Source organism: Ursus arctos, unplaced genomic scaffold, assembly GCF_023065955.2.
Source record: "Ursus arctos isolate Adak ecotype North America unplaced genomic scaffold, UrsArc2.0 scaffold_18, whole genome shotgun sequence".
Classification (NCBI taxonomy): Eukaryota; Metazoa; Chordata; class Mammalia; order Carnivora; family Ursidae; genus Ursus; species Ursus arctos.
In genome coordinates, this window is record NW_026622852.1 from 58,524,915 (window position 1) to 58,547,815 (window position 22,901).

General features: G+C 60.8%; 1 protein-coding gene across 1 annotated transcript; it reads left to right on the forward strand.

Moving 5' to 3' along the window:
- The first annotated feature begins 6,054 nt into the window (after positions 1-6,054).
- LOC113250070 (ficolin-1-like) lies at positions 6,055-13,040 on the forward strand. Its single transcript, XM_048223465.2, has 9 exons — positions 6,055-6,379; positions 8,044-8,157; positions 8,737-8,790; positions 9,255-9,290; positions 10,073-10,105; positions 10,462-10,589; positions 10,922-11,051; positions 11,900-12,034; positions 12,562-13,040. The coding sequence occupies exons 1-9, from the start codon at positions 6,283-6,285 to the stop codon at positions 12,807-12,809; spliced, it is 975 nt and encodes a 324-aa protein (XP_048079422.1). The 5' UTR covers positions 6,055-6,282; the 3' UTR covers positions 12,810-13,040.
- Positions 13,041-22,901: the final 9,861 nt, after the last annotated feature.

Genomic DNA, 22,901 nt, shown 5'->3' on the forward strand with positions numbered 1-22,901 from the left:
GAGGCTTCATGGGCAAGAGGGTTGGGCCCAGGCCTAGATGGTGAATTGGATCCGACTCTCGTGATCCTGCTTCTTCACCCTTGGCTGGGGGAAAGCCCCCCTGCCGGGCTGTGTCTCCTCTCCCGGCAGCTTCCCAGGACCAGGGGTGTTAGCACACAGCTGGCTGGTGGCAGCTGGCAAAATCCCTCCCCCACCCGCAGTCACGGGACACCAGAGGCAATGCTGGCTTCCCCAAGGTCTGTGGGCTTCAGTTCTGCCTGGAAGATGCACAAATCCTACCACGTGCTCCTCCAGGCCGGCGGGCCTCATGAGCCCGTGGCTCTGACTCAGCTCCCTGGAGTCTTGCCCACACGGCCCTTGTGATGGCCACGGCAGTCCGTGAGGGGGTGCCCGGCACACCGTAAACACTGCAGGCGAGCGGGAGTCACCATCACCCCACGTGTTCTGTAGAGGCAGGGGCTGGCACAACTGCGAGTAAGAGACCCGCTTGGCCCAGACTTTGTTCTGGTGACAGTTGGGAGTGGAGTGGACTGGCCATCAGGGCTCCATGTCTAGGCTCATGGACGCCATAGAGAACGTGGATCTGGGGCTCCGCGTCTGGGGCTTCGGGGCCAGGTGATGCGAGAGATTTGGAGTTAAGGGAGAGGGACTTGCCATGGGTGAGGAGAGGGCATTTCTCCGTCATGCTCCGGGAAAGCCCGTAGAGTCAGAGGCCAGGCCCTGGAGGTCACTGGAAAGTGTTGGCTGATGGCTCTTGCTCTTGAGCCCGTATCAGAGTCACCTGGAAGGTTTGTCCCGTTCGGTGTGGAAGTGGACACCAGCACCAGCACCTCCCATGCTGGGTCCTCCGGATGAGCTCCTCCTTCATCCCAACCCCTGCCTCCTTGCTCTCTCTCAGATCACCGAGCTCCCTTCCCCCTTCTGTAAGACTCGCACCTGAAATGCTGTGTATCTGGCTCACGGCTTTCAGTTCTCTTCTCAAATGCCACCTCTCAGAGTGGCCCTGTGGAACAAAGAGCTTAGAGGACTCACGCTTCAGACTCCGAGTGTCTGAAAATTGGGAGATAGCTTATATTGTATTAACTCTCCTGCCAAAAGAAACAGTAAGTTCTAGAGTATCTGTGAAAACACAAACTATTTAAAAGCAGTGGCTCTGACTGGATGTGGGGTGAGCCATAGAGAAGGGAGTCACGTGGGATAAATATGCCATCCCCCGACTTTCTCCTAAGGGCCCTCCCTGGTCCCTGTGATGCAGAAGGAGGCTGTCTTAGCAGGCTGAGGACTTGGAGTCAGAGATCCAGGCTACAGAGCAGGGGAAATGATCTGGGAAATCCTGAAAACAAGGAAGCCATGTGAGGAAGCCCCCAAAGCTGGTCACACCAGGCCTCCCCTGTCCTTGGCTGACGGTTGGGGGAGCTGCTGACCGGCTAACACAGCTGAGCCTGGATGCCAGCGCCCCCGGGCCTGGAGGCTCCTTGAGTTCAAGTGTGGTCATTTTGACGGATCTGATAAACACGTCAGGCTTTCTGTTGAGACCCCAGGAGACCCAACCCTTGACTAAAAGGATGGTATCCCAGGACTGAAGTTATCCCCTAGGATTAGGGACACGCCTGGGCCCAGAGCTGTCAGCACCAAGCTCAGCACTCTTCTGAGGAAGAAGAGAGTCTAGAGTCTCTGTGACGTCGTGTCCACAATGTCTCGCACAGAATCAAGGTTTACTAGACACACAAGAGAAGGAAAATGTGACCCATGACTAAGAGGGAAAAAGTCAATAGAAACAAATGAATGGTGCCTCGGATGTTGGAATTTACAGATCTGGACTATGAAATAAATAGATAAATGTCACATAATATATAAGGAAGGGTGGGTGTTGTGGCGGAAGAAGTGAGTGATTTCAAAAGAGATAAGGAAACTTTAAGAAATGAACCAACTGTAAATATTAGAAATAAAAAATTGTAATCTCTGAAATAAAAAAAAAACAACCTCATTGAATGGACAATACAACTTGGACAATATGTCGATGCTTTGCCCAAACTGAAGCATGGAAGACAAGGTTCATGTAAAAGGTGAACAAAACCTTAATTAACGGGAAGGTACCAAGCTGCCTTGCAAGAAGAGGATAGTTGCTGCTGAAAGCAGAGGGGGAATGGGGCGGGAGAAGGTATGAAGAAATACTAGCCCCAAATGTCTTCATTCCGTCAATAGCATGAATCTCCAGAGCCAAGGGCTCCGTGAAACCCAAGCAGGGGAAACAGAAGGAAAATCACCCCCAGACAGGCTGCTAGAAACTGCAGGGGACGAGAGACAGGAGAAGCAGGCAGCAGGATGAGGTGGGGGCCAGACCAGAACGGTGGCTGGAGGTGGGGGCGGGGCTCCTCCCGGTGGCAGAGGGCAGTGGGCAGCGGGCAGCGGAAGGATGTCCAGAGGTGCTGAGAGCAGAAATTCTTCACTTAGAATACAATTCTAACAAAGCCAGGATTCATAAGTGAAGGTGAAGTAAGGATACTTCCAATCGAAAGCAGAGGAAATGTGTTGCCTACAGACCCACATTCCCCGAAGGAGGAAGGAAGCTCTTCAGGCGGACGGGAAATGATTCCCGGCGGAAATGCGGATCCTGAGGAAGAAATGAAGAGCAGCGCAGATGGTCAATATGTATAAAATACTTTCCCCTCTTTTAAAGAGGCTGTTCAAAGACAATTGAATTTCTAAGACACAAATAATAAAAATGCTTTTCAGGGGCTCGTAACGTAGGTAGCAGCAAAGTCCATAACAACTATAGGAAAAAGGATGTGGGACGTTCGTACGTAAATTGTGACCTGGCATGCCAGTCACCCAAGGGGGACAGTGATGATGTGAGATGCACCACGTGATCCCCGTACAACCGCCGAACGCCATGCAGAGAGGTAGAGCCCAAGAGTCAGGGCGGAGCGAGTGGGAAGCACCAAGCAAGCCGGGCCAACCCAGCGAAAGCGAGACAAGGGAGAACGACGATGGGGTAGCAGACAGAGAGCAAGCTGGTGGACGCGGCACGGCCACGTCCGCTGTCGCACTGAATGTAAATTGGATGGGCGGCACGGATGAGAAACCAGGATCCCGAGACAATTGGGATGCAAGTCAATGAGTGAGTGGAAAAGCATCACGGTGCAAACAGTGACCTTGAAAATGCCCTCGTTGGGTCGTGTCAGTCCTTCGTGCTGTGTGCTCGGTACACCTGCTCCCCCACCCCCACCGCTGTCACATAACCAGCGACCTCCCTCAACATCCCCAGTGCTCAGATGGGGCCGCAGTACCCGGCCGCCGCAGGAGACAGGGCGGGCGTGGGGCGCGTGACCCCCAGGCCTGAAGCCGCCCCCGCAGGGTCCTCCACGCTCGGCTGCAGTGAAGATGAGCTGTCGGAGAGGGTCCGCACGTGGACGGTGGCCGAGACAGCCGCTGGAGGAGAGGTGGGTCCCGGAGACCCTGCCGGGAGGAGAGGCGCCCAGCCAGAGCGCCCACGGCCGGCTGGCATCGCTGCTCGGTGCGAAGCCACAGACATTCCAGGTTCCGCCTGTTTCCGGCCGATCGCCGTTGGTGATCGTCTGGGCACGTGTCCTTCGCAGCACACATCGCTTTCTCAAATTATGGCGCATCCTAGTGCCCTCCTATCTTTTGTTTGTCTGCTTGCTTTCTGCGTTCCCGAGTGCTTCCCGCGGCATCGCAGGGCTCAGACCAGCACCTGGCACGTAGTAGGTGCTCACTAAACACCCCTCCTCTCTCTCGCTTGTGAGGCCGATGCAAGGGCAAGCCGCGTCCCCGTGGGCTGGCCCGAGAAGTGTCCCCAATAGCGACAGACGTCTGGAATTCTGGAGCGGGAGGGCCCACGGCAAGGTAGTGATGACAGGACTTCAGGTTTTGATCCTCGCGCCCGGGTGGGTCTTTCGCTCCCTATCCAGCGGCCTTCCAGCTCCAGCGGGGAGCCTCGGGAGGGGAGGCAGGACTGTCCAGTGCCTGCGCGGGGGCTGTTGCCAATGACCGGCAGGCGGCGAGCGGATGGAGCCCTGGACCTGGAACCTGAGCGCAGACTTCCAAGCCTCTCACCACAGGGCAGAGCCCCGGCCGAGCCAGAGGGTGGGGGCGGCACACCGGACAGAGGGAGGAGGGCAGAGGGAGTCAGGGGGCGGGGGCGGGGGCGCGAGCATCCCACAGACTCCGGGGAGCTGGGTTCTAATCTTGGCGCTCGGGTAGCAGGCTGTGTGGCCCTGGGCAGCCTCCTTCCTTCTCTGGGCCTCAGTTCCCGCATCCGTGACCAGAGACGCCCTCCAAGGCACAGCGGCGCTCCTGGGCCTGACCCCCGCCCTGTGGACTTACGTCCCCTCTGTGGTATTTCACGGCTGGGTCCTGCTCGGCTTCTCGCACAGAGACGACCGCTCCTTGTGCTACTGTCTGGTGAATTCAAACGGGATTTGTTCAGAATGTTATAATTGTAACTTCAAAAGGCCAGTGATTCCTTAAGCTTCTAAGTTGACTTACTCTGTATGTAAGACGCGCGTTTTCATGACTCTCTTTAAGGGGCCCAATCCTCGCTCCATTCTCACTTAGGAAATTGAACAGCTGAAAGCATCATCAGTGTGTCCGCGAGTGAATATATCCCAATTTGTGTTCTAGCATGGCGGCGTCTGCTGTTCATGGAAGCTACGGGCACCCGCTAATGTTTAGAAATCGAATCGTGCCAACAGGTGAGTGTGAGGAACTTAGGGGTCTCTTAACCTGTTCCAAAGCTGTTTCCACATAAAATCACCAACCGGGGCCGTGACTCAAGGTCGCATTTTCAGTTGGATTATCAGCCTGTGCGTCTAACAGGCCAAATTCTCTTCAATGTTGCCAACACTCCAAACACCAAATTGCCGGGACTGCTTTACGCCTCGACATCAGCACTGTGCGTTTTGTCCCTCGACCGGCCTACGCTCAGCCCGCGCACGCCCACTGTGGGAGCCAGGCCACGCGGGCAGGACGCTGAAGCTTCCAGCCGTGGCTCCGAGGGGCCTGACTGTCTGCGTCTGTCTTGCCGTCAACTTTGAGAACAGGCCCCCAAGGGAGGTCCCGTTCCTCGGGGCCCCGGAGCGCGCCTCTCCCTGCCGCTGACAGTCTGAGTTGAGGGTAGCAGGACGTGCCACGTCCCAGACAGGCCACGTTGGCTTGTGGCTTATCTGGAGCTTGCGGGCACTTGAAAAAGAGGACATGTGAGGAGAGGCTTTCCCTGGACGGCTGCCCTCCGGGAGTTTTGTCAGCCAGCTGGGAGGCCAGGCGTGACCCCATGCACACACCACCAGACCTTCGGAGGTGCCTCCAAAGCCAGGTCACCTCTCCCGAAGCCAGGTCCTCTCCCCAGGGGCCTGTCCTTCTCCTGCCCCTAGCGAGCTGGCACCTGGCCCTAGATTGTAAGCCACCTGGGGCAGCACAGACACCTGGTTCCCCTGCCGTCTCCCCGGTGAACCCACAAGAGAGTGCAAAGCCCTCTGAGCAGCTGTGAGTTCTCAGGCCCACAAGACCCACAGGCATTGAGATGGTCTCCAGTAGACCCATTACACCCACATGCTGTTGTTGGACTTGGGGTCACGGTTCTAATGCCACGCCTAGACAGGGCTACTGGTGGGTGGGGGTGGGGTGCAGACCCCCACCTCCGGCTCCAGCTCTGAGGTGCACCTGCCTGGGGTAGGTGTCACGTGGCCCAGAGTGACTTAATGTGACCTTCACCCCCTTCCGTGTTCCCCCCCAGCGAGGCCCATAGCCTGTCCTCTGTCCCTGTCACAGGCCTGGCCACCCACACCCCTTCCCATGGCAGGTGGTAGGAAGCCACGGCTCTGCACACCGGCGAGTGACTCTCCAGCTGCATTCTGCCCTCCTCTCCCCTCCCCTTCTCCTCTCCAGAGACTGGAAGCCCGTTGCGTGCCAGTGAATGGCACCCCAAAGCCTGCCAACCCAGGAAGGCCCCCCGACTCTTGTCCCGCAGAGCTGGGGAATGAGGGGCGGGGGACCGGGTGTTCCTTAAAGACACAGGCAGGCTGGCCCTTCCCCACACTCGGCCTTGGGGTCTTCCCCTGGGGAGAGTGTCCCGGCGGAGAGGAAGTGAGGCGCATTACACAGGACGCTCATTAAGCAGGGTGTGGGGCCTTGTCGCCTCCAGCTGGCGCCGCAGGCCTCGGGAGGAAGTGGCCACTGGCGTGAGAAATAAAGCCAGAAGTTAAGGTGGGCGGCCGCGGTCTCCCAGAGCCAAGGAGCTGCCAAGCCGCACAGACCAGGGCCATGGAGCAGGGCAGCGCTGCGGCGGCCGCCGGACCCGCGCTTGTGGCCGTCCTTGCTCTCTTGTGCACCGCGGCCCGGGCTGGCGACACCTGTCCAGGTGAGTCAAATGCCAGGGGAGCAGCCCCGATGTGGACCAGGTCTGCAAGTGGACGGCCTCCGCTTGCATGCCAGGCCCGTGCTCGGCCCGCAGCAAACAGGCCTTCATGGTTCCTCGGGATAGCGCATTTTAAGTGTCATTTTCCAGAAGAGGAGGCTGGTGGGCAAAGACGCGCAGCCCGACCCAGAGGTGATGGGCACTGCTCTGAAGCCACACCCGCTGGGCCCGAACCCTGGCCCGCGCCAGCGGCAGGGACCCTGGGCAGGCATCCTTCTCCCCTGGGCCTCCGGGTCCACGAGCAGAGCGGGGGGTGGGGGGGAGGGGAAGTGGGGGGCGATCCCCCAGGCCCAGGAGCAGGCCATCCTCAGGTCCCACCGCGTGGGGTGTGTGCTCAGGGCAGGCAGAGGGCGGGATACTGCCCAGCTCAGATTTCGGGCCATTGGCACCGGGGCTGGGAGACCTCACACCCAGTGTGGCCAGTCTTTCAGGCACTGGGGACAGAGGAGACCCGCGGTGTCTCTGGGGTGGCAGGGCAGGCCTGGCTCGGATCGCCTTTCCCTGCCTGGCGGCTCTCCCGAGCCTTTCCACCTGCGTTGATCCGTGGCAGGGTCCGAACCCGGCAGGATAAGCGCAGGGGCACTTCCTAGTGTCCAGGCGGCACGGCCTTGACCAGCTCGCTGAGGTCGGGCAGGACGGAGAACTTGGCGTACATGGAGTATCCTCGGAGAGGAAACACACATGGGACCCTTCAGGGGGATATCATGGGACAGTTTCTTCCCATAAACATGTCTTGTTTCTTAATGTGTCTAAAATGGCCAAGTCTTCTTTTTTAATGAGAAAAAATTAAGTAAATTTTAAAATGAAGTCTACATTGCTCTGAGCGGTGAGCGGAGGACACAACACCCCGGATAGGGACAGCTGCCCTGCCCCCTACAGAAGCTGTGGCGTCCAGGCCGCCCACGGCATCCCCCAGGCCTCGCGCGGGCATATCTCAGTTTCGTCAGCCACACATTTAAACTGCACGAAGTAAATAACCCTCTGCTCCCAGTGCTGCGGCCGCTGCGTGGTGTCCTTGGAGCCAACACGTCCCTCTCCAGGGGACCCACAGGGACCCCTTCCGGCTCCAGAATTCCGTGAGCACACGCCCGAGGTCTGGGGGATGTCGACCCCATGTTGACCCCGATGCCCCAAGTTTCTTACCAATATTCATTGTTATTATTTACTGACAGTCCCCGGTGTTCACGAAGCTCTTTCGAAACACAATGGGTCCTGCTCAGATTGTAAACATGTGCATCAACTAACGTATCCTCCCCCACAGCCCCCTTCCTACCCTCCTGAGCCCAGAGGACGCAAGCCCAGAGGGGTTGAGTGACTTGTCCGGGGACACACAGCACTGAGGAGCCGGGTTCCCCTCAGACAGGGAGGACTCCAAGGCCGTCTCCTCCCGCCTGACCAGCATCCACAGCAGGGCACAGGGGGACAGAGCAAGTCTACACCAGAGGCGAAAACCCACTTCCAGGCTGACCCTCCAGGGGTCCGCAGTGGTCTCCCCAGGCCCGAGGTCCTGTATGGGACCGGCTGGATCCGGCGGCCCGTATGTGGGATCTGCTGAGCCCTCAAGCCCGGGAGGAACGCACCCACTGTCACTTTGTCCTTCTCTGCAGAGGTGAAGCTGGTGGGGCTGGAGGGCTCTGACAAGCTCAGCATCCTCCGGGGCTGCCCGGGGCTGCCCGGGGACGCAGGGCCCAAGGGAGATGCAGGCGTCAATGGAGAGAGAGGTACGCATACCGGGCACAGGGTGGGGTGACCGAGCACCCGCTCTTCTCCAATTAGACCCGGGTTTGGGGAATCCCCCCATGTTTCAGGCTGGAGCCCGGGACTTGCCCTGCACGGTCCAGCCTCAGAGCCACATGGCACCTCTCTGGATGGAGTCACACCCAACTTGGAGGGACTCATGACGACCCGATCCAGGGGCTGGGGCACAATGCCAGTCTGGCTCGCCCTGCCCGGGACCCACTGCAGGAGAGGCTGGCAGTGTCCTCTGGGGGACCCGAGGACAGGGTCTCCGAGGATGTGCCCCGTGACCCGGGGCCCTGACTGGACAGTAGGGCTCGGCGAGGGTGGCACGGTCCTGGGCCCACCGCACAGAGCTCAGCGGAGGCAGGAATCAGTGGTGGTCCTGGCCAGGTGACGGCCTGGTCCCCACCCTTGTGCCCGTGGCTGCTCCGTCCTCCCCGGGGCAGTGGCTCTGTGGATAAGTGGCACTGGGTGGACCTTAGTACTTGGCGCAGAGAGCTCACATGGAATTGTGGGGGCTGCACCTTAGCCCATGACACCCGTGTCCTTGGGATTTGCAGGAGCGCCTGGTGCCCCTGGAGCCCCTGGGAAGGCAGGACCACCGGGACCCAAAGGTAACAACGAGATGAAGAGCGAGGACCGCTGGGGAACTCGGGCTCTGTCCAGGGAGAAATGAGAGACAACCACAGACAGAGGGACAGGAAGACGGGGAGGAGGGCAGAGAGACGGGGGAGTGACAGGGAGGGCGGGTCATATTTCCATCTCCAAGGAACCTGGAGCTACTGTGTGACCAGAGTCCTGATCCAGGGAACGGGGTCCCCAGTGAGCTCTCCTCCGGGGGCAGGATCCAGGCCTCGGGGTTCCCTCCCCTGCTTGGAGACCCTGGCATTGGAATCCTTGGGAAGCCCGCGGAGCAGTGAGGGTATCCTGCCCAGAGCAGGAGGCCTGGGTTGGTCCCCCGCTGTCCTTCCCACCGACCCTGAGGGCAGAGCGGCTGGCTGGTGTCCAGAGTGCTCCGGGGCCTCTCGCTGAGCACACATCCTGCATCCGGGCTCCTATCCTCCCGTCTCTTCTCCAGGAGACCGAGGGGAAAGAGGAGAGCGCGGGGACAAAGGTGAGCCCGGGTCGGGGTCCTGGGGGCGCCTCAGCAGGCTTTGTCCAGGTGGGGGTCCTGGAGGCCGCAGTCAGCCTGACAGCATCTCCTGTGGGAGGGTGTCAGACCCAGGTCCCCCTTCCTGCGGGGAAATGGTGGGGAGGCGCGCAGGGTCTGGGTCAGTGCTCGGTGTGATGAACCGTGCGGTGAGGGCCCAAAGCCTGGCATCTGCCCCCGTTGGACCCAAGAGATGCAAGACAACGGTATTGCTGAATGTGGACATTTCACTTACTTTCCCTCCTATTTATTCTCATTTATTTCTCAAACTGTAAGAGTCACAAAGGCCACTCACAGACTCTCAGGCGTAGTCACGTGCTCCGCGCACAAATAAAAGCCCGGGACGGGGGCGCAGACACAAATGCCCAAGCCCCCAGCACTCGCCCCAGGCAGAGGCTCGGAGGGACAGTGGGTGGACCTGACACCTGCTGGAAAGACCTAGAGTCCATTCCCATGGCCCTGAGGACCTGGGGCCCTAAGGAAATGGCCAGCAGGGGGCGCATGCCGTGGCCCTGGGTGACCGCACTGCCCCATGGCCCCACAGCCCTGGCTGGACACAGGCGGGCCCAGCAGACCCGCTCCCCGGACAGGCATTCTCAGAGCCCATCCCGGGGACTGGACGGTCTGCCCGGACAGATCCCGATGCTATTTCCTCTCTGTGTGCCGGCCACAGTGTGGCTGTGGCTGAAGGGGACGGGGGCGCCCATTTCCAGACCGTGATGTGCGTGTCCTCTCCCCACAAACAGGAGAGCCTGGATCGCGTCAGTTCTGTGACACAGGTGACTGGCCACACCACCGACCTCCCCACGCTTCCCGCAGACCAGAGGACAGCCCCACACTCACCCGGGTTCCAGAATCCATGGACCAAACCCTCGTAGACATGTTCCCTCCGTCAGCGGCTCAGCAATGGGCGGCCAGCACCTGGCAATGTCCTCAGGAAGCTAAATGTCCCCTGAAGGCCTGAGGCCCTGGGAGGGGGGGATGGCCAGGTAGACCGGGTTTGGCCGTCACGGCGTGGGGGCCCGGGGCTCAGTGTCTTTCCAGGCCCAGGGTGCCCCTCCTCCCGTGCAGACGCCCCCCATCCCCGCCCTGCCAGGGCTCCCTGCCTGACATCAGCTCCCGGGTCCGTCCCCAGCGCCTCGGACCTGCAAGGAGCTGCTCACGAGGGGGCACTTTCTGAGCGGCTGGTACACCATCCACCTGCCCGACTGCCGGCCCCTGAGCGTGCTCTGCGACATGGAAACGGACGGCGGGGGCTGGACCGTGAGTGTCGGGAGCCGGGGCACCCCCAGTGGTGCTCGGGGGAGGCCTGGCTCTGCCTGGGGACCCCACAGAGCAGCTCGACCGCCTGCAGGGAGGACACTCTCCAGCTGTGTGGCTTTGGGCTTGTCGCCCACCCTCTCTGTTCCTCTGGTTTCCCGCTCCCACACCTGTGGGCTGTGTCCACCCCTGGGCTCTGAGATGAGGCCCCACAGCCATGCCGGGCGCTCACCCAGAATGCTCCCTGAGCTGCAAGGCCTCCCCCCACGTGGTGGGGCCCCCGAGCCGTGGACCCCAGCAGGCCCCTGGCCCCTGAGCCCTCTCTCCCTCCGCAGGTTTTCCAGCGAAGAAGCGACGGCTCCGTGGATTTCTTTCGCGACTGGGCCACGTACAAGCAGGGCTTCGGCAGCCAGCTGGGGGAGTTCTGGCTGGGGAACGACAACGTCCACACCCTGACCGCCCAGGGTAGGTCCCCGACATCTGCCTGTCCCTGAGCTGAGCCCCGGCCCCCGGATCCGAGGACCCTGCCCTCCTCTTCCTGGGGTTCAATCTGAGAGCAGGAGACACTAGTCCTCCGTCAGCCTACGCGCGGGAGCCCTGCCTTAGTGTCACCCGCCAGGTGGGAGCACGTTAGCACCAAGGGGAGGCCTCCGGCAAGCACGGCCCACAGGCAGCTTAGATCCTGAGACAGGAGGGACCAGAGGCCTCAGGTGTGGGCTGCACGTCCAGCCCTCATGCTAGGTCCCACCATTTCTCTGTCCCTGGAGGTGCCCGCTCGGGGGAAGAGAGACGGTCTCTCCTCCTGTCCTCCGTCCCCGCCCAGCACCCAGCCCGCGTGGGCCGGGATGAGGGCAGCGTCTCTACCCTCCGACTTGTCTGCCCAGAGCCTCGCTTGTCGCTGCCCTGGGCAGGCCGCCAGGTGGGCCGTCCCCCCTCCCTGCCCAGTGCCTCCTGGCCGTCTCCTGAAACACCTGCTCCAGGGAGCCCCGACCTTCCCACACGCAGGATCCCCCAAGCGGGTAGCGCACGGGGCTGGGAGTGATGTCACAACCCCCCAGGAAAATGCCCGTTGTTGGTGTAGGACAGTGTCGTGTTCCAGCGGACGGACACGAGGAGGGGAATGGGGTGTGGGAGAAGGCCTCGCGGGAAGCGGTCTTCACGGTCCCTCACATAACCAAGAACTTCCCGTAGGAACGTGCGGACCGTCCCTGGACGCCAGGTTCAGACGGCTCTGCGCACCTTCCTACGTTCCCACTTCCCAGCCCTGTAGACAGAGGGTCCTGTGCTCAGCCCTCATGGCCTTTCTGCCCCAGGAACCAGCGAGCTCCGCGTAGACCTCGTGGACTTCGAGGGCAACCACCAGTTTGCCAAGTACGGCTCGTTCCGGGTGGCGGGCGAAGCCGAGAAGTACAAGCTGGTCCTGGGGGCCTTCGTCGGGGGCAGCGCAGGTGAGTGTCCGCCCTGGGCCGAGGGGCCTGGGCGGCGGAGCAGAGGGGAACTGCTTCCCGTCCCGGCTCCGCCCCTTCCGCGTGGAGAGTGGCGGCCAGACGTGTTCTCCGTCCGCACGCGAAGAAGAAAATGTTACCCATGCCTCATGGCAGCGACGGAGTCGATGGGACACATTCCATACAAAGTCCAGGAAGACGTGGTATTTACTGCCATCATTGACAAAGACGGGGACAGGGTGGCAATGTAGCACATGTCTGTGGAGCCCGAGTTCCTGCTTCCTGGTGCCCAGAGCTGCCTGCCGAGGAATCTAGGGGTCCGGGGCAGAGAGTGGCCTCCCTCCAAGACAGGGGGCCTGCCGGCTGGCAGGGACAGACGGGGTGACGGGACGCCAAGGCCACTGTACCAGAGAGCAAGTGTTCCCTGGCACCCCCTAGACTTGTGCAGTGCACGTCTTGAACACCCGGTCACTGCAGTTCCTGCCTAGACCTAGGATCCAAGTAAGATGGCCCGTTCTCCCTCCGTGCAGGTGATTCCCTGACATACCACAACGACCAGCCGTTCTCCACCAAAGACCAGGACAACGACTCAAATTCTGAAAACTGCGCGGAGCGCTACCAGGGGGGCTGGTGGTACTTTAAGTGTCACCTGTCGAACCTCAATGGTCTCTACCTCCGGGGGTCCCACGAGACCTTTGCAAACGGCGTCAACTGGAAGTCGGGGAAAGGCTACAACTACAGCTACAAGGTGTCAGAGATGAAGATGCGGCCTGTGTAGCTCGGGGCCGACCGGGCGCGCAGTGGCCGCCGGGAGGGCTGGTCCGGATGCTCTTGGGGGCGGGAGCACGGGCTCGGGGACCTCCCCCTGTTCCCTCCTGGGACCCTCTCTGCTTTGTGCCTTTCTCCCACACTAACGCCGTGTCCCATCCCTGAGGGTAAGAGCAGGGACCCCCGATCTTGCCAGCCACGCATTTTCTCAATAAAGACATTTGCTTCCTCGCTCAGCACACGTGGGCGCCACCGTCGCTTGCCTTTCCCCGACCACTGTTACGCCCCCTCTGTTCTTTGTTTGCGCCCCACTGTGGGCACTGAGGGAGTTTCTGGGGCTCTCAGGTCAGGAGTCGGCGCACAGGGCGTGTGGCCGTGCCCCTTTGCCTCTGTGTTCTCTGTGGCCATGGTCTGTGGTCTTATCGACTGTAAGCCGCAGACAGAGCAGAACGGCGGAGACACAGACCACGTGACCATGACCACAAGTCCTAAAATCCTCCCCAGGCAGCCCTTGAGAAAGTGTCTGCTGACCCGGGCTCAGAGGTGACCTGGTCTGTTCCAGGCCCCAGGCCCGGGCCCAGGTCTCCCTACTCAGCCCCACGGCCCCCTCCCGAGTTCCCGTGGGACTCACTTGAGAAGGCCTCAGACATCGAGCAAGGCTGACCGTAGGCCTGCGGGTCCCGGAGCAGGAACAGGACTGGGGGGGAATAAGGCAGGACGTGCGGCTTCTCTGAGCTGCCCAGGGGAGGGGCGCTGTGCCCACCCCACACCCAGCCAGTAGGCACTCGGGGCAGGGACAGGCGCCACGTGAGCCCGCAGGCCATCTGAGAGACGGAAGTGGCATTAGCCCGGGGAGCACCGAGTGGGCTACCCAGCCCTCTCCCAACCCTGCCAACCTGAGAGGACCCCATCCTTGGCCTGGGCATAGGGTCCCCACAATGGCTGGTACTTGGCCCTCGTGTTGCTGTTCGGGTCCCCCTAACCTCCTTGTGACCACTGAGGCTTTTTGGGACATTTGCAGAGAACCTGCGAAGGCCCAAAGGGGAACCCAGCTTCCCTGCGCCCTGGGGTCCCTTCCGGGGCACTTAGCTGGTCTCGGAACCTCACAGAGCTTGGAGCATGGGGCCTGTGTCGCTGCCTGGGATCCTTCCGGGAACGCGGGCGGGGTTTTCTCTCCTTTCCTGGAGGGGCTGTGTCCCAAGGATCAGGGACCGGGGCCCTGGCCTCGGGCTCCCGGACCCTCCCCTGCTCTGAGGGGAGACACGGCAGGACCCCATCCTCAGCCCTGAACCGTGGGAGGAAGGGCCGCGCCGCAACCAAGCCCCGGGCAGTGAGGACGGCGCCACGGCGCTCGGAGCAGAGACTCTCACTGTGTCTTGACCTTGCAGCCCTGGAAACAAGGTCCTCCTGGGAATGACCTTCCCTCCGGAAGCCAGGATTTCGAAGAAACAATGAAATCTTGAGAAAACACTGAACCTCTCGAGTGCTGTGTCATTACTGTGCCAGGAAAAACAAGGCTGTCAAACACAGACAAATTTTGAGCCTGGCAAGCCAGAAATTCTTTTTGAGTTCTGTTTTAAAAATCCGTTGAATGGAGAGATGGGTTAAGAGGTAAAAACATTAATTTTTGTAAATAGTTAATCTGAGCCTTGCCGGACCTCATTTACACGTGCTCTCTTGCTTTGAGGACTTGATAAGACTTCAAGAAGTACTCACAAAATTGCGGTCAAAGAGATTTGGAGAGGAAGGGGCTCGTGTAATCACACTCATGGAATAATGGATTTATTTGCATTACGTAACCGCGTGCATTGCAGACGAGTGTGGTTGCACGGTCGGGAGGGGGGCTTGGGAAGGTGTAACCGGCAGGTGGGCCTCTGACGCGCTGTTCTGCACAGACCACCGTTAGATCAGCTGGCCCCGGGGGCCCTGCCAGCTGCAGGTGCCTGCCGCCCCCCCCCCCCCCGCCCCTGCCGTGACGACCGGCTCCTCTAGGCCACCAGAGCTGCTGCAGGGAGGCCAGCTGCCTCCCAGGACCAGGGGCTGAGACCAGCATGGAGAGCGGGCTGAGGCCACGTGTGTCCCCTGGGCTGGGCTGTCCCCTGCCCTTCCTTGCTGCTCCCCCGAGGGACAGGTCTGAGGTGTGGGAAAGGGGGCAGTGGCCTGTGGGCTCTGTGCACACACCCCTTAGATTCTCAACTGTGGGGTGGCCTCTGAGGTCATGGGAGGGCTCGGGGTCCTGTCTGGGAACACTCGCTTTGGTGCCAGTGACCCCTGAAGACTCGGGGAGCAATGAGGCCACCCCGCAAGGTCAGGATGATGCGCCCGGGAGTCCCAGCTGCGGGGGGGTGGGGGGCAGGGGTCCAGTCCAGGCCGAGCGGGTCTGTCCTGCGCGTCCACGTTCCCGGGAGGGAACGGCCCTGAAGGTGTGAGTTTAGCACTGGCCGCTGCTGCGTCTGGTTTTCCCTCCTCGACGCCCCCTCCTCCCCAGTCCTCTCTCTCACACTTGAACTTCTTCCGACTCCCGTCTGATTTCTGGGTTCTTCTGCCCTGTGCTGTCCCTCGTGGGAGGAAAGCCCTTCCTCCCAGCCAGCACAGTGACCTTACAGAGCCTTCAGGAAGCCTCCGTCCCCTTGGGCTCAGTTCTTGCTGCGGCCTGGTCCCCACCATGTCTCACCTCCCAGTGCAGCACGTGCTGGGAGCCCGGCCTGGTGCTCTGGGGGCTCCCTGCCCTGGTCAGCTGTCAACACATGCTTGGGAGCCCCCATTGGCCACCCAGTGCCGTCTGTGAGCTCTGGGGTGCGGGATTCCCAAGGTCAGGGTCCCAGAGCGCAGCTGCCTCCCTCAAGAAGAAGCAAGTCTCTGTTTCACTGGGGACGTGCCGGCTCTGTGTCCACACAGACCTGGGTCTGCTGGGCTTTGCCAGGTGCAGGCGGTGTGACCTTGGGCCGGTCACTGGACCTCTCTGTGTTCTTTCTCGTGTGACTGGGGGCCACGGAGTGGCTTTGAGGTCTCTGGAGTTAGCATAATGGCCACAAAGCTTGGGGTCCACGATAGATGGTGGGGTCAGTAATCGTGATGTGGGCATCGCCGGGTTCCCCCCACTCCCCCCTCTTAGCTCCAAGGAGCTGCTCTCCCTGGCCTGGCCACCCTCCCAGGTCCGGCCGCAGCTTCCCTTCGGCCATCACAAGCTGGGAGGAGGAGCCCCCTGGCTTCTCGGTCACTGTTGTCCGCTGCGGCTGCCCTGGCCCACCCAGTGCAGTTTCCCTGTGCCCCCTGTGCCCCCGGCCACTGGGCTGGTCGTGGCTGTTCCACTGGGGGCATCGGGGGCTCTGCTGCAGGCGCCCCAGGCTGCAGCCCCGGCTGCTCCCACTTGCCGGGTGTGCTCTGAGGGGCAGAGCAGAGGCCAGGCCGGATGCTCCCCAAGCTGCAAGGCTTCCCCCCACGTGGTGGGGCCCCTGAGCCGTGGACCCCAGCAGGGCCCCGGACCCCGAGCCCTCTCTCCTTCCGCAGGTTTTCCAGCAAAGGAGCGACGGCTCCGTGGATTTCTTTCGCGACTGGGCCACGTACAGGCAGGGCTTCGGCAGCCAGCTGGGGGAGTTCTGGCTGGGGAACGACAACGTCCACACCCTGACCGCCCAGGGTAGGTCCCCGACATCCGCCTGCCCCTGAGCTGAGCCCTGGCCCCCGGATCCGAGGACCCCGCCCTGCTCCTGCTGGGGTTCGCTCTGAGAGCGGGGCTGCTAGTCCTCCGTCAGCCTACGCGTGAGGCTCTTGGAAGCTCCGAATGTTAGAACCAGAGGTATCAGGGTCATTGGGGTGAACAGGGCTCGACCTCGCGCGTCTGGAACCCAGAGCAGCCCGTGAACCTGAGGTGCCGGGACTCGGGTTAGCCCATCTCCCACATCTGCCTGGTGGTCTTTCCTGGAAACTGGGACCCAGGCCCATGGAGCCGCTGCCTTGCCTCTAGGTCCGGCATGGGGAAGCCTGCCCCGGGCACATGCCCCCTGAGAAAGAGGCCTTCCTCCTCTGCCTCTCTTCCTAACAGGACGTTCGTGACGGGTCCTAGGGCAAGTGCCACACTGTGGATCCTCTTCTCCCTCAGCTCCCCAGGGGCAGCCTGCAAGGGAGGCCCTCACGTGCCTCAAATTCTTGCAGAAGACGCTACGAATGCGGTGCCGCCCCCCGGCTTGTGGGTGTTCGCAGGAGGGTTTGCCCTCTGCCAAATGGACACCGACCTTGAGATTCTGGGCGTGGCTCATGGACTAGCTTACGGACTCACTGGGATGATTCTTTGAATTAGGCCACCATCCGGGAGGGTCTCACAACAGCAGGGGCTTTTCACAGATTCCCCTTTGAGTTCCCCCTGGATGCCAAGATCACACATCCCTGAAGAATTTACCCAAATGTGGCACCCCTCGTGCCTGGAGGCGGAAGGTCGTTCAAGGCTGGGACCCTTCATGCAAGAGGAGCCCGCGAGCTCCGTGTAGACCCCGTGGACTTCAAGGGCACCTGCTGGTCTGCCAAGTCCACGTCACTCAAGGTGGCGGGCGAGGCCGGGAAGGGCAGGCTGGTCCTGGGGGCCTTTGCTGGGGACAGCTCAGGTGAGTGTCCGCCCTGGGCCGAGGGGCCTGGGCTGCCGAGCAGAGGGGACCTGCTTCCCGTCCCAGCTCTGTGCACCCCGGGTGAGCCCGGGCTGGGGCTTCCCCTCCCTGAGTCCCGGCTTCTCCATCGGTGATATCTGCATCTCTGTGAGCGTGGGGACCGGCGACAGGGTCACTTACTGCTCCCAAGGCTGTGCCTGCAGGACAGCGAGCTGTGTGTGGGGCCTGAGGTTCCTGACCCTCGTCCCCGCGGGCACGTGGAAGAAGGCCGCGATGTCACACCAGTTCTTAGAGCCCGGTTTCCAAACTGCACTGCAAGGCACACGAGCCCTGTGGAACGTTCTTCGCCGAAAGCGTCTCCGGTAGTATGAGTAGGGGAGACACTCCCAGAGCACCAGCAAAGGCCCGGAGAACGTGACAGGAGCCCGCTGAACCGCTGAGCCCGGAGCTGCAGGGAGCCCTGCGCTCGGCTGGAGGGACGTTGGTAAGAGGGGCCTTGGAGCTTGTGCTCCCTCCACTCACACGGTCTCAGTTGAGGGGCCGAGGACAGCACCGGGCAGGGCCCGCTGGCCCCATTTTGCAGGTGGTGAGGGGAGGGTGGGGGTGGCTGCAGGTCCAGGGGTGAGCTTCCCACTCAGGGCTGAGGACAGAGCAGGCGGCCCTGGGTGGGTCCTTGCTGCCCCTACCCAGACAGCCGGGGCAGCCCAGGAGAGGGAGTAAGGACACCGGCCAGAGGCGGGGACGGTCCTGGCAGTCCTCAGGGTCCTGGGGGAGCAGTGGGGGCAATGCGCCGCAGTGGGGGGGGGGGTTGATCTGTGTGTCTCCTGCTTCCTCTCTCTCCAAGGCCCCGGGCAGGCTGTCCCTTGCCTGCAGCTCCGCTGACGTGCCTCCGGAGGGAGGCTGGCGACCTGGTGCAGGTCCCACGGAGACAAAGACACCGGGGCAACACTTGTGCATAATACGTTCACAGCTGAAAGCTAGCTTTAAAGAACACACGCTCCCGGGATCCAGGAACGTGGGCGACCGGCCCGTCCTTCCCTCCCATCGCCGGTCATTGACTCGGTGGCGTCCCCGCAGCCCACCCGCTGACCAGATCCCAGCAGGTTCTGGCCACAGTCTCCAGGGAAACCAAATCTGTTCACCAGGACGGTACCTTGGGAGGTAAGCACCCTAGAAACCCGGGAAGACGTGCCTTAAGTGTAGAAATCGTTACTACAACATGTCATATAACTATGACTTCTGTACTAAGGCATCGGACAGGTTTGATATTTCAGAACTATGTTTAAAGAATTTGCCCCATTAGAGAGAAAGTCACACAAATCTCATCTTCGACGTGTAACTGACTAATTGACTTAGTCTCCTAACGTTGCTGGAAATCTCTGCGTGTGTCGACAGTGTGGGAATACGTGAGAGGCTTTGGCTCATTGCATTTCTAAGTGAAATTATTCAGGATTCTAAAAATTAATTAGCACGAGGACAATTCTGCTCATTAGACAGTGGAACCGCCCAAGAAGGAATTTGAATCCATTACGCTCGATCAGTGCAATTTGAAGTGTTGACGGTAGTTAATGAAATAAATTCGTAGTATACGCAAAGGCCCCGAAAAGCCATGAAGATCTGCAGGTCTTACGAATAGAAAAGCGAGATTCGTAAGCCAAACATAAATGATCAGGGAAGAGCTACATTCTTTGTTTTGTTTCGTGGCTTTCAGAAACGGCGCATTAATTTTATTTTATTTTATTTTTTATTTTTATTTTTTATTTTTTTTAAAGATTTTATTTTATTTTTTATTTATTTGACAGAGAGAGACAGCCAGCGAGAGAGGGAACACAGGCAGGGGGAGTGGGAGAGGAAGAAACAGGCTCATAGCGGAGGAGCCTGATGTGGGACTTGATCCCAGAACGCCAGGATCACGCCCTGAGCCGAAGGCAGACGCTTAACCGCTGTGCCACCCAGGCGCCCCAAGGCGGCGCATTAATTTTAAATGAAGAAACAAACCTAGGAGTAGTTTTCTAAACTCAAATCGTCAGGTTTCGGTGACGGCGAGATCTGCTTCGTGTAGGCATTTGGGGGATGATGGAAGCAGGAGAACTACGGGGTGGGGCCCTCGCTGGTGCCCTGCGGGGCAGGGGTGGGGGCAGGAGCATCACCGAGACCCGCCCGCGGGCGCTGGTGACGGGCATTCAGCTCGGCGTTCCCAAGCGCCTCCTCGAGGCTCTCTGGCCCCCTTCTATATCCGCTGGGTGTTTCATTACCCCACAGTCCCTCCACCAGCTCACCCTGTGTGCAGCCTCGTCCTGAACCTTCGGAGCTGAAGCTGGAGACGGCGCACCTGCCCTGGACCTTTTATAGCCAAGGTACGGGTTCCCTCTATGACGGCACGAGCACAGGACGTCAAAGCCCGTAACCGCATCCCCTCCTGCCTTGTCCTCACAGCCTCGACCCTGCGTCATCCACCTGCGGGGCCCACAGACACGGACGCCGGTGCCACGGCGCTGTCCCCTCGGCCTCTCGAGGCCTGTCCGCCCCCTCGCCCCGTGTGCCTTGGTCTCGTTCCTTCTTCCTTTCTGTTTTGTTTTGCTTGGGTTTTTCCCCCGATGTAGGTCTGCTGGACATAAATTCAATCCACTTTTGTTTCCTGAAAACGTCTTTGTCTTCCTCCCTTTCAAAGAGCCTCTTCTCTGGGTGTGAAATTCTAGGTTGCAGCTTTTCTCAGCCCATGGAAGTGCATGTCCAGCATTTCTAGATGCCATTTCTTTTCTTTTTAAAGATTTTGTATTTATTTATTTGAGACAGAGCAGAGCGTGCGAGAACACAAGTGGGAGGGAGGGACGGAAGGAGCGAGAGAAGCAGGCTCCACGCTGAGCCGGGAGCCTGATGCGGGATTTGATCCCAGGACCCTGGATTCATGACCTGGGCTGAAGGCAGACGCTGAACCGACTGAGCCCCCAGGCGCCCCCAGACGCCGTCCTTTCTGCACAGAGACCTAGGGCTGCTCCCCCGACGGCACGTGACCCTTCTCCTCGGACAGTTGATACGTTTTCCTCTTTGACCCCGTGGCCATGCTGTGACGCGTGTGTGAGCCTCGCTCGGACTCTGCCCACTCCCCCCCTGCTTCAAATGCTCCCCTTACACGTGCGGGCAATTTGTTCTCGCCTTGTGCTCCTGTCTCCCGTCTGTTTCCCGCATTCTCATCTCCAGCCCCATCTTCAGTCGCGTGTTCTCAGCGAGCTTCCTCCTGGACCCTGGTGAGGCCCCCGCCCTCTCAGCCTCCCAGTCTTCGCTGTGCCGGGCGGCGGCCCCTGGGAGGACCGGCTCTGTCCCCGCGACATCGGGTCCTCGTGGTCGCCCCCGCTGCCTCGGAAGAGAGTCCCTGGACTTGGTCCCTGCTCTCGTCGTGAGTTCACAAGGAAGTTCGGTCCCTGTTTTCTCATCCGTTTGTGGACTCCTGGGAGCCCGTGTTCCAGTTGTAGCCACCTCCCCTGGGGTTCCCACGGTCACCCTGTTTCAGTGGTCACCCTGGATTCGTTCGAGGGGACGGTCACCCTGCTGCTGGTGGGGACTGGATATGTCCGTGACTTTGCAAGGAACGCTTCTGTGCCACCGCTTTCCCTCGTCTGCAACGTTTTCTCCAGAAGTAAGTTCCCTAGTGAGCTTGCTGATTCAAAGCACTTCATGTGTTCTTTGTAGAAGTGACCCTACACGGGAAACACCAAGATCATGACACCGCGTCACACACGACAATCGATTCAAGGCGTGTCGGCCATCAGGCATGAGCCGGGTCCCCACTCCCCGCTCCTAGTGCTTGGGTTTCCTTCTGGTTTGGCTCGCCCCCGCCTTGCGCTCTGCGGGCTCGTTGGCGCACGGGGGCAGGGGGTCCCTAGAACAGCGGCCTGGCGGGGGTCTCTGCATGCCGGCGGTGGCGAGTGGGTTTCCCATGTGGCTCGTCCTCAGAAGCAGTGGGAAGCTGTCCACAAACACAGATCCTCTTGCCCGCTGAGCTCTTGGGCTCCTAGGTCTGGGATGAACCCCTGACTCTGGATTTTTAAGACTCTCCCCGATGGTTCTGAGGGGCAGTCAGGTTTAGGACCCACCGCGCGCTGGTTTCAGGCAGCTGAGCGAGCTGTTTGGTGACTGGAGGGCAAGCGAACGGAGGCCCCGCTCCCTGTGGCTCAGATCAGCAAAGCTTGTACTAAGGCGGACGGTGGGGCCGGCCGGGAGAGCGGGCCTGAGCAGGAACGTGTTTCGGGCCCCGGCTGACGTAGCCCGAAGACAGATCAGCGGAGCCTGCCGGCCCCCGCCGGACGCCGCTGCCCAGCACCCGGGCCGCTCACCGCACCCGAGCTCCTCAGCCTTGGAACCCCCTGCTCAGGGGCACGGGCCGCGGCTCGAGGGCCTCGCCAGCTGTCGTGCACGGGTTTGGGTTGTTTTGTTTTGCTTTGGATGTGCCTTCTGCCCTTGACTCTGACGTCCTGGCCAGCAGCCCAGAGCCGGCCCTTTCTGAGATCCTGATCAAGGACTTGGAACTTCCTGCTGGGCCCTCCACTCGGGCCCCCTGCGGAGCTCAGCTCTGCAGGGCTGCAGGGGCCAGTTCCACAAGAGGAGGCGCTCTGATGCCACGGACCACTGCCCTGGCTGCACCGGCTGCCCTGGCTGCCCTGGCCATGCTGCCCCAGCCACGCTGCCCTGGCCACGCTGCCCCAGCTTCCCAAGACGGCAGCGGGCCTCTTAGCCTGCAGGTCTTTATGGCAAGATGGCTCGGGAGCCTGTCGGGACCGGGGAGCCACTGACCCTCGTTCTGCGTGGAAGCACGATCCACAGCAGCTGCACCCTATTTTCCGATCCCAAGATTCGATGGTTTACCGTTCAACCCTCTAGCAGGGGCAGGACTCTGGGAGGGCTGTATCTGCTGCTTTGGGACAGATGGACATTTCCAGATGGCTCCTGGCTCCCCCGGCTTCCTGCCTGGGACTGGTGCCATGCTGCGGGGTGGGCGGGTGGGGCTTCCAGCCTTCTGCGAGGCTCCGGGAATCAGATAATTGGCCGCCCCTTCCCCATACGGCTGACTAGCCACAGGGACACTGACAACCATAGAGAGGAGTGCGAGTGTGGCTAGAGCCATGGGAAGGGGCCAACGTGGGCTCCACACCCAGGATGGGTTTCAGGACCAGGGCGCGTCGACGGGGTTCCTGTCTCCCCTTCCCCTGTCCGTCCGTACCTGGGCCACCTCTGCGTCAAGGTGAGTGACAGCCAGCTACTTGCCCTTCCCATCTCAGGGCTGTAAGACAAGACAGACGTGTTTCCTGCCCAGGTCACGGTCAGACGCCCCCGGGGGCAGGTCAGCGCCGCGGTGAGTCGGGGACTGGCCCCTCCTGCCCGCCGGCTTCTCCACGCACTCCCTCCTGACACGCTTCTCATGCTGGGTTGCTGCTAGTGGGTGTGCTCACGTCTCTGCCTCGATTGTCGTGGGGAGGCCTGCTCGGGGCTTTCGGGCTTTCGCA

What these genes read in the sequence shown, in the direction of transcription:
- LOC113250070 (XM_048223465.2), top strand. Translation starts at nt 6,283, where the DNA reads ATGGAGCAGGGCAGCGCTGCGGCGGCCGCCGGACCCGCGCTTGTGGCC. An exon ending in AGGAGAGCGCGGGGACAAAG is followed by an intron (nt 9,291 to 10,072) that starts GTGAGCCCGGGT and finishes CCCCACAAACAG; the next exon opens with GAGAGCCTGGATCGCGTCAG. An exon ending in CGGACGGCGGGGGCTGGACC is followed by an intron (nt 10,590 to 10,921) that starts GTGAGTGTCGGG and finishes CTCCCTCCGCAG; the next exon opens with GTTTTCCAGCGAAGAAGCGA.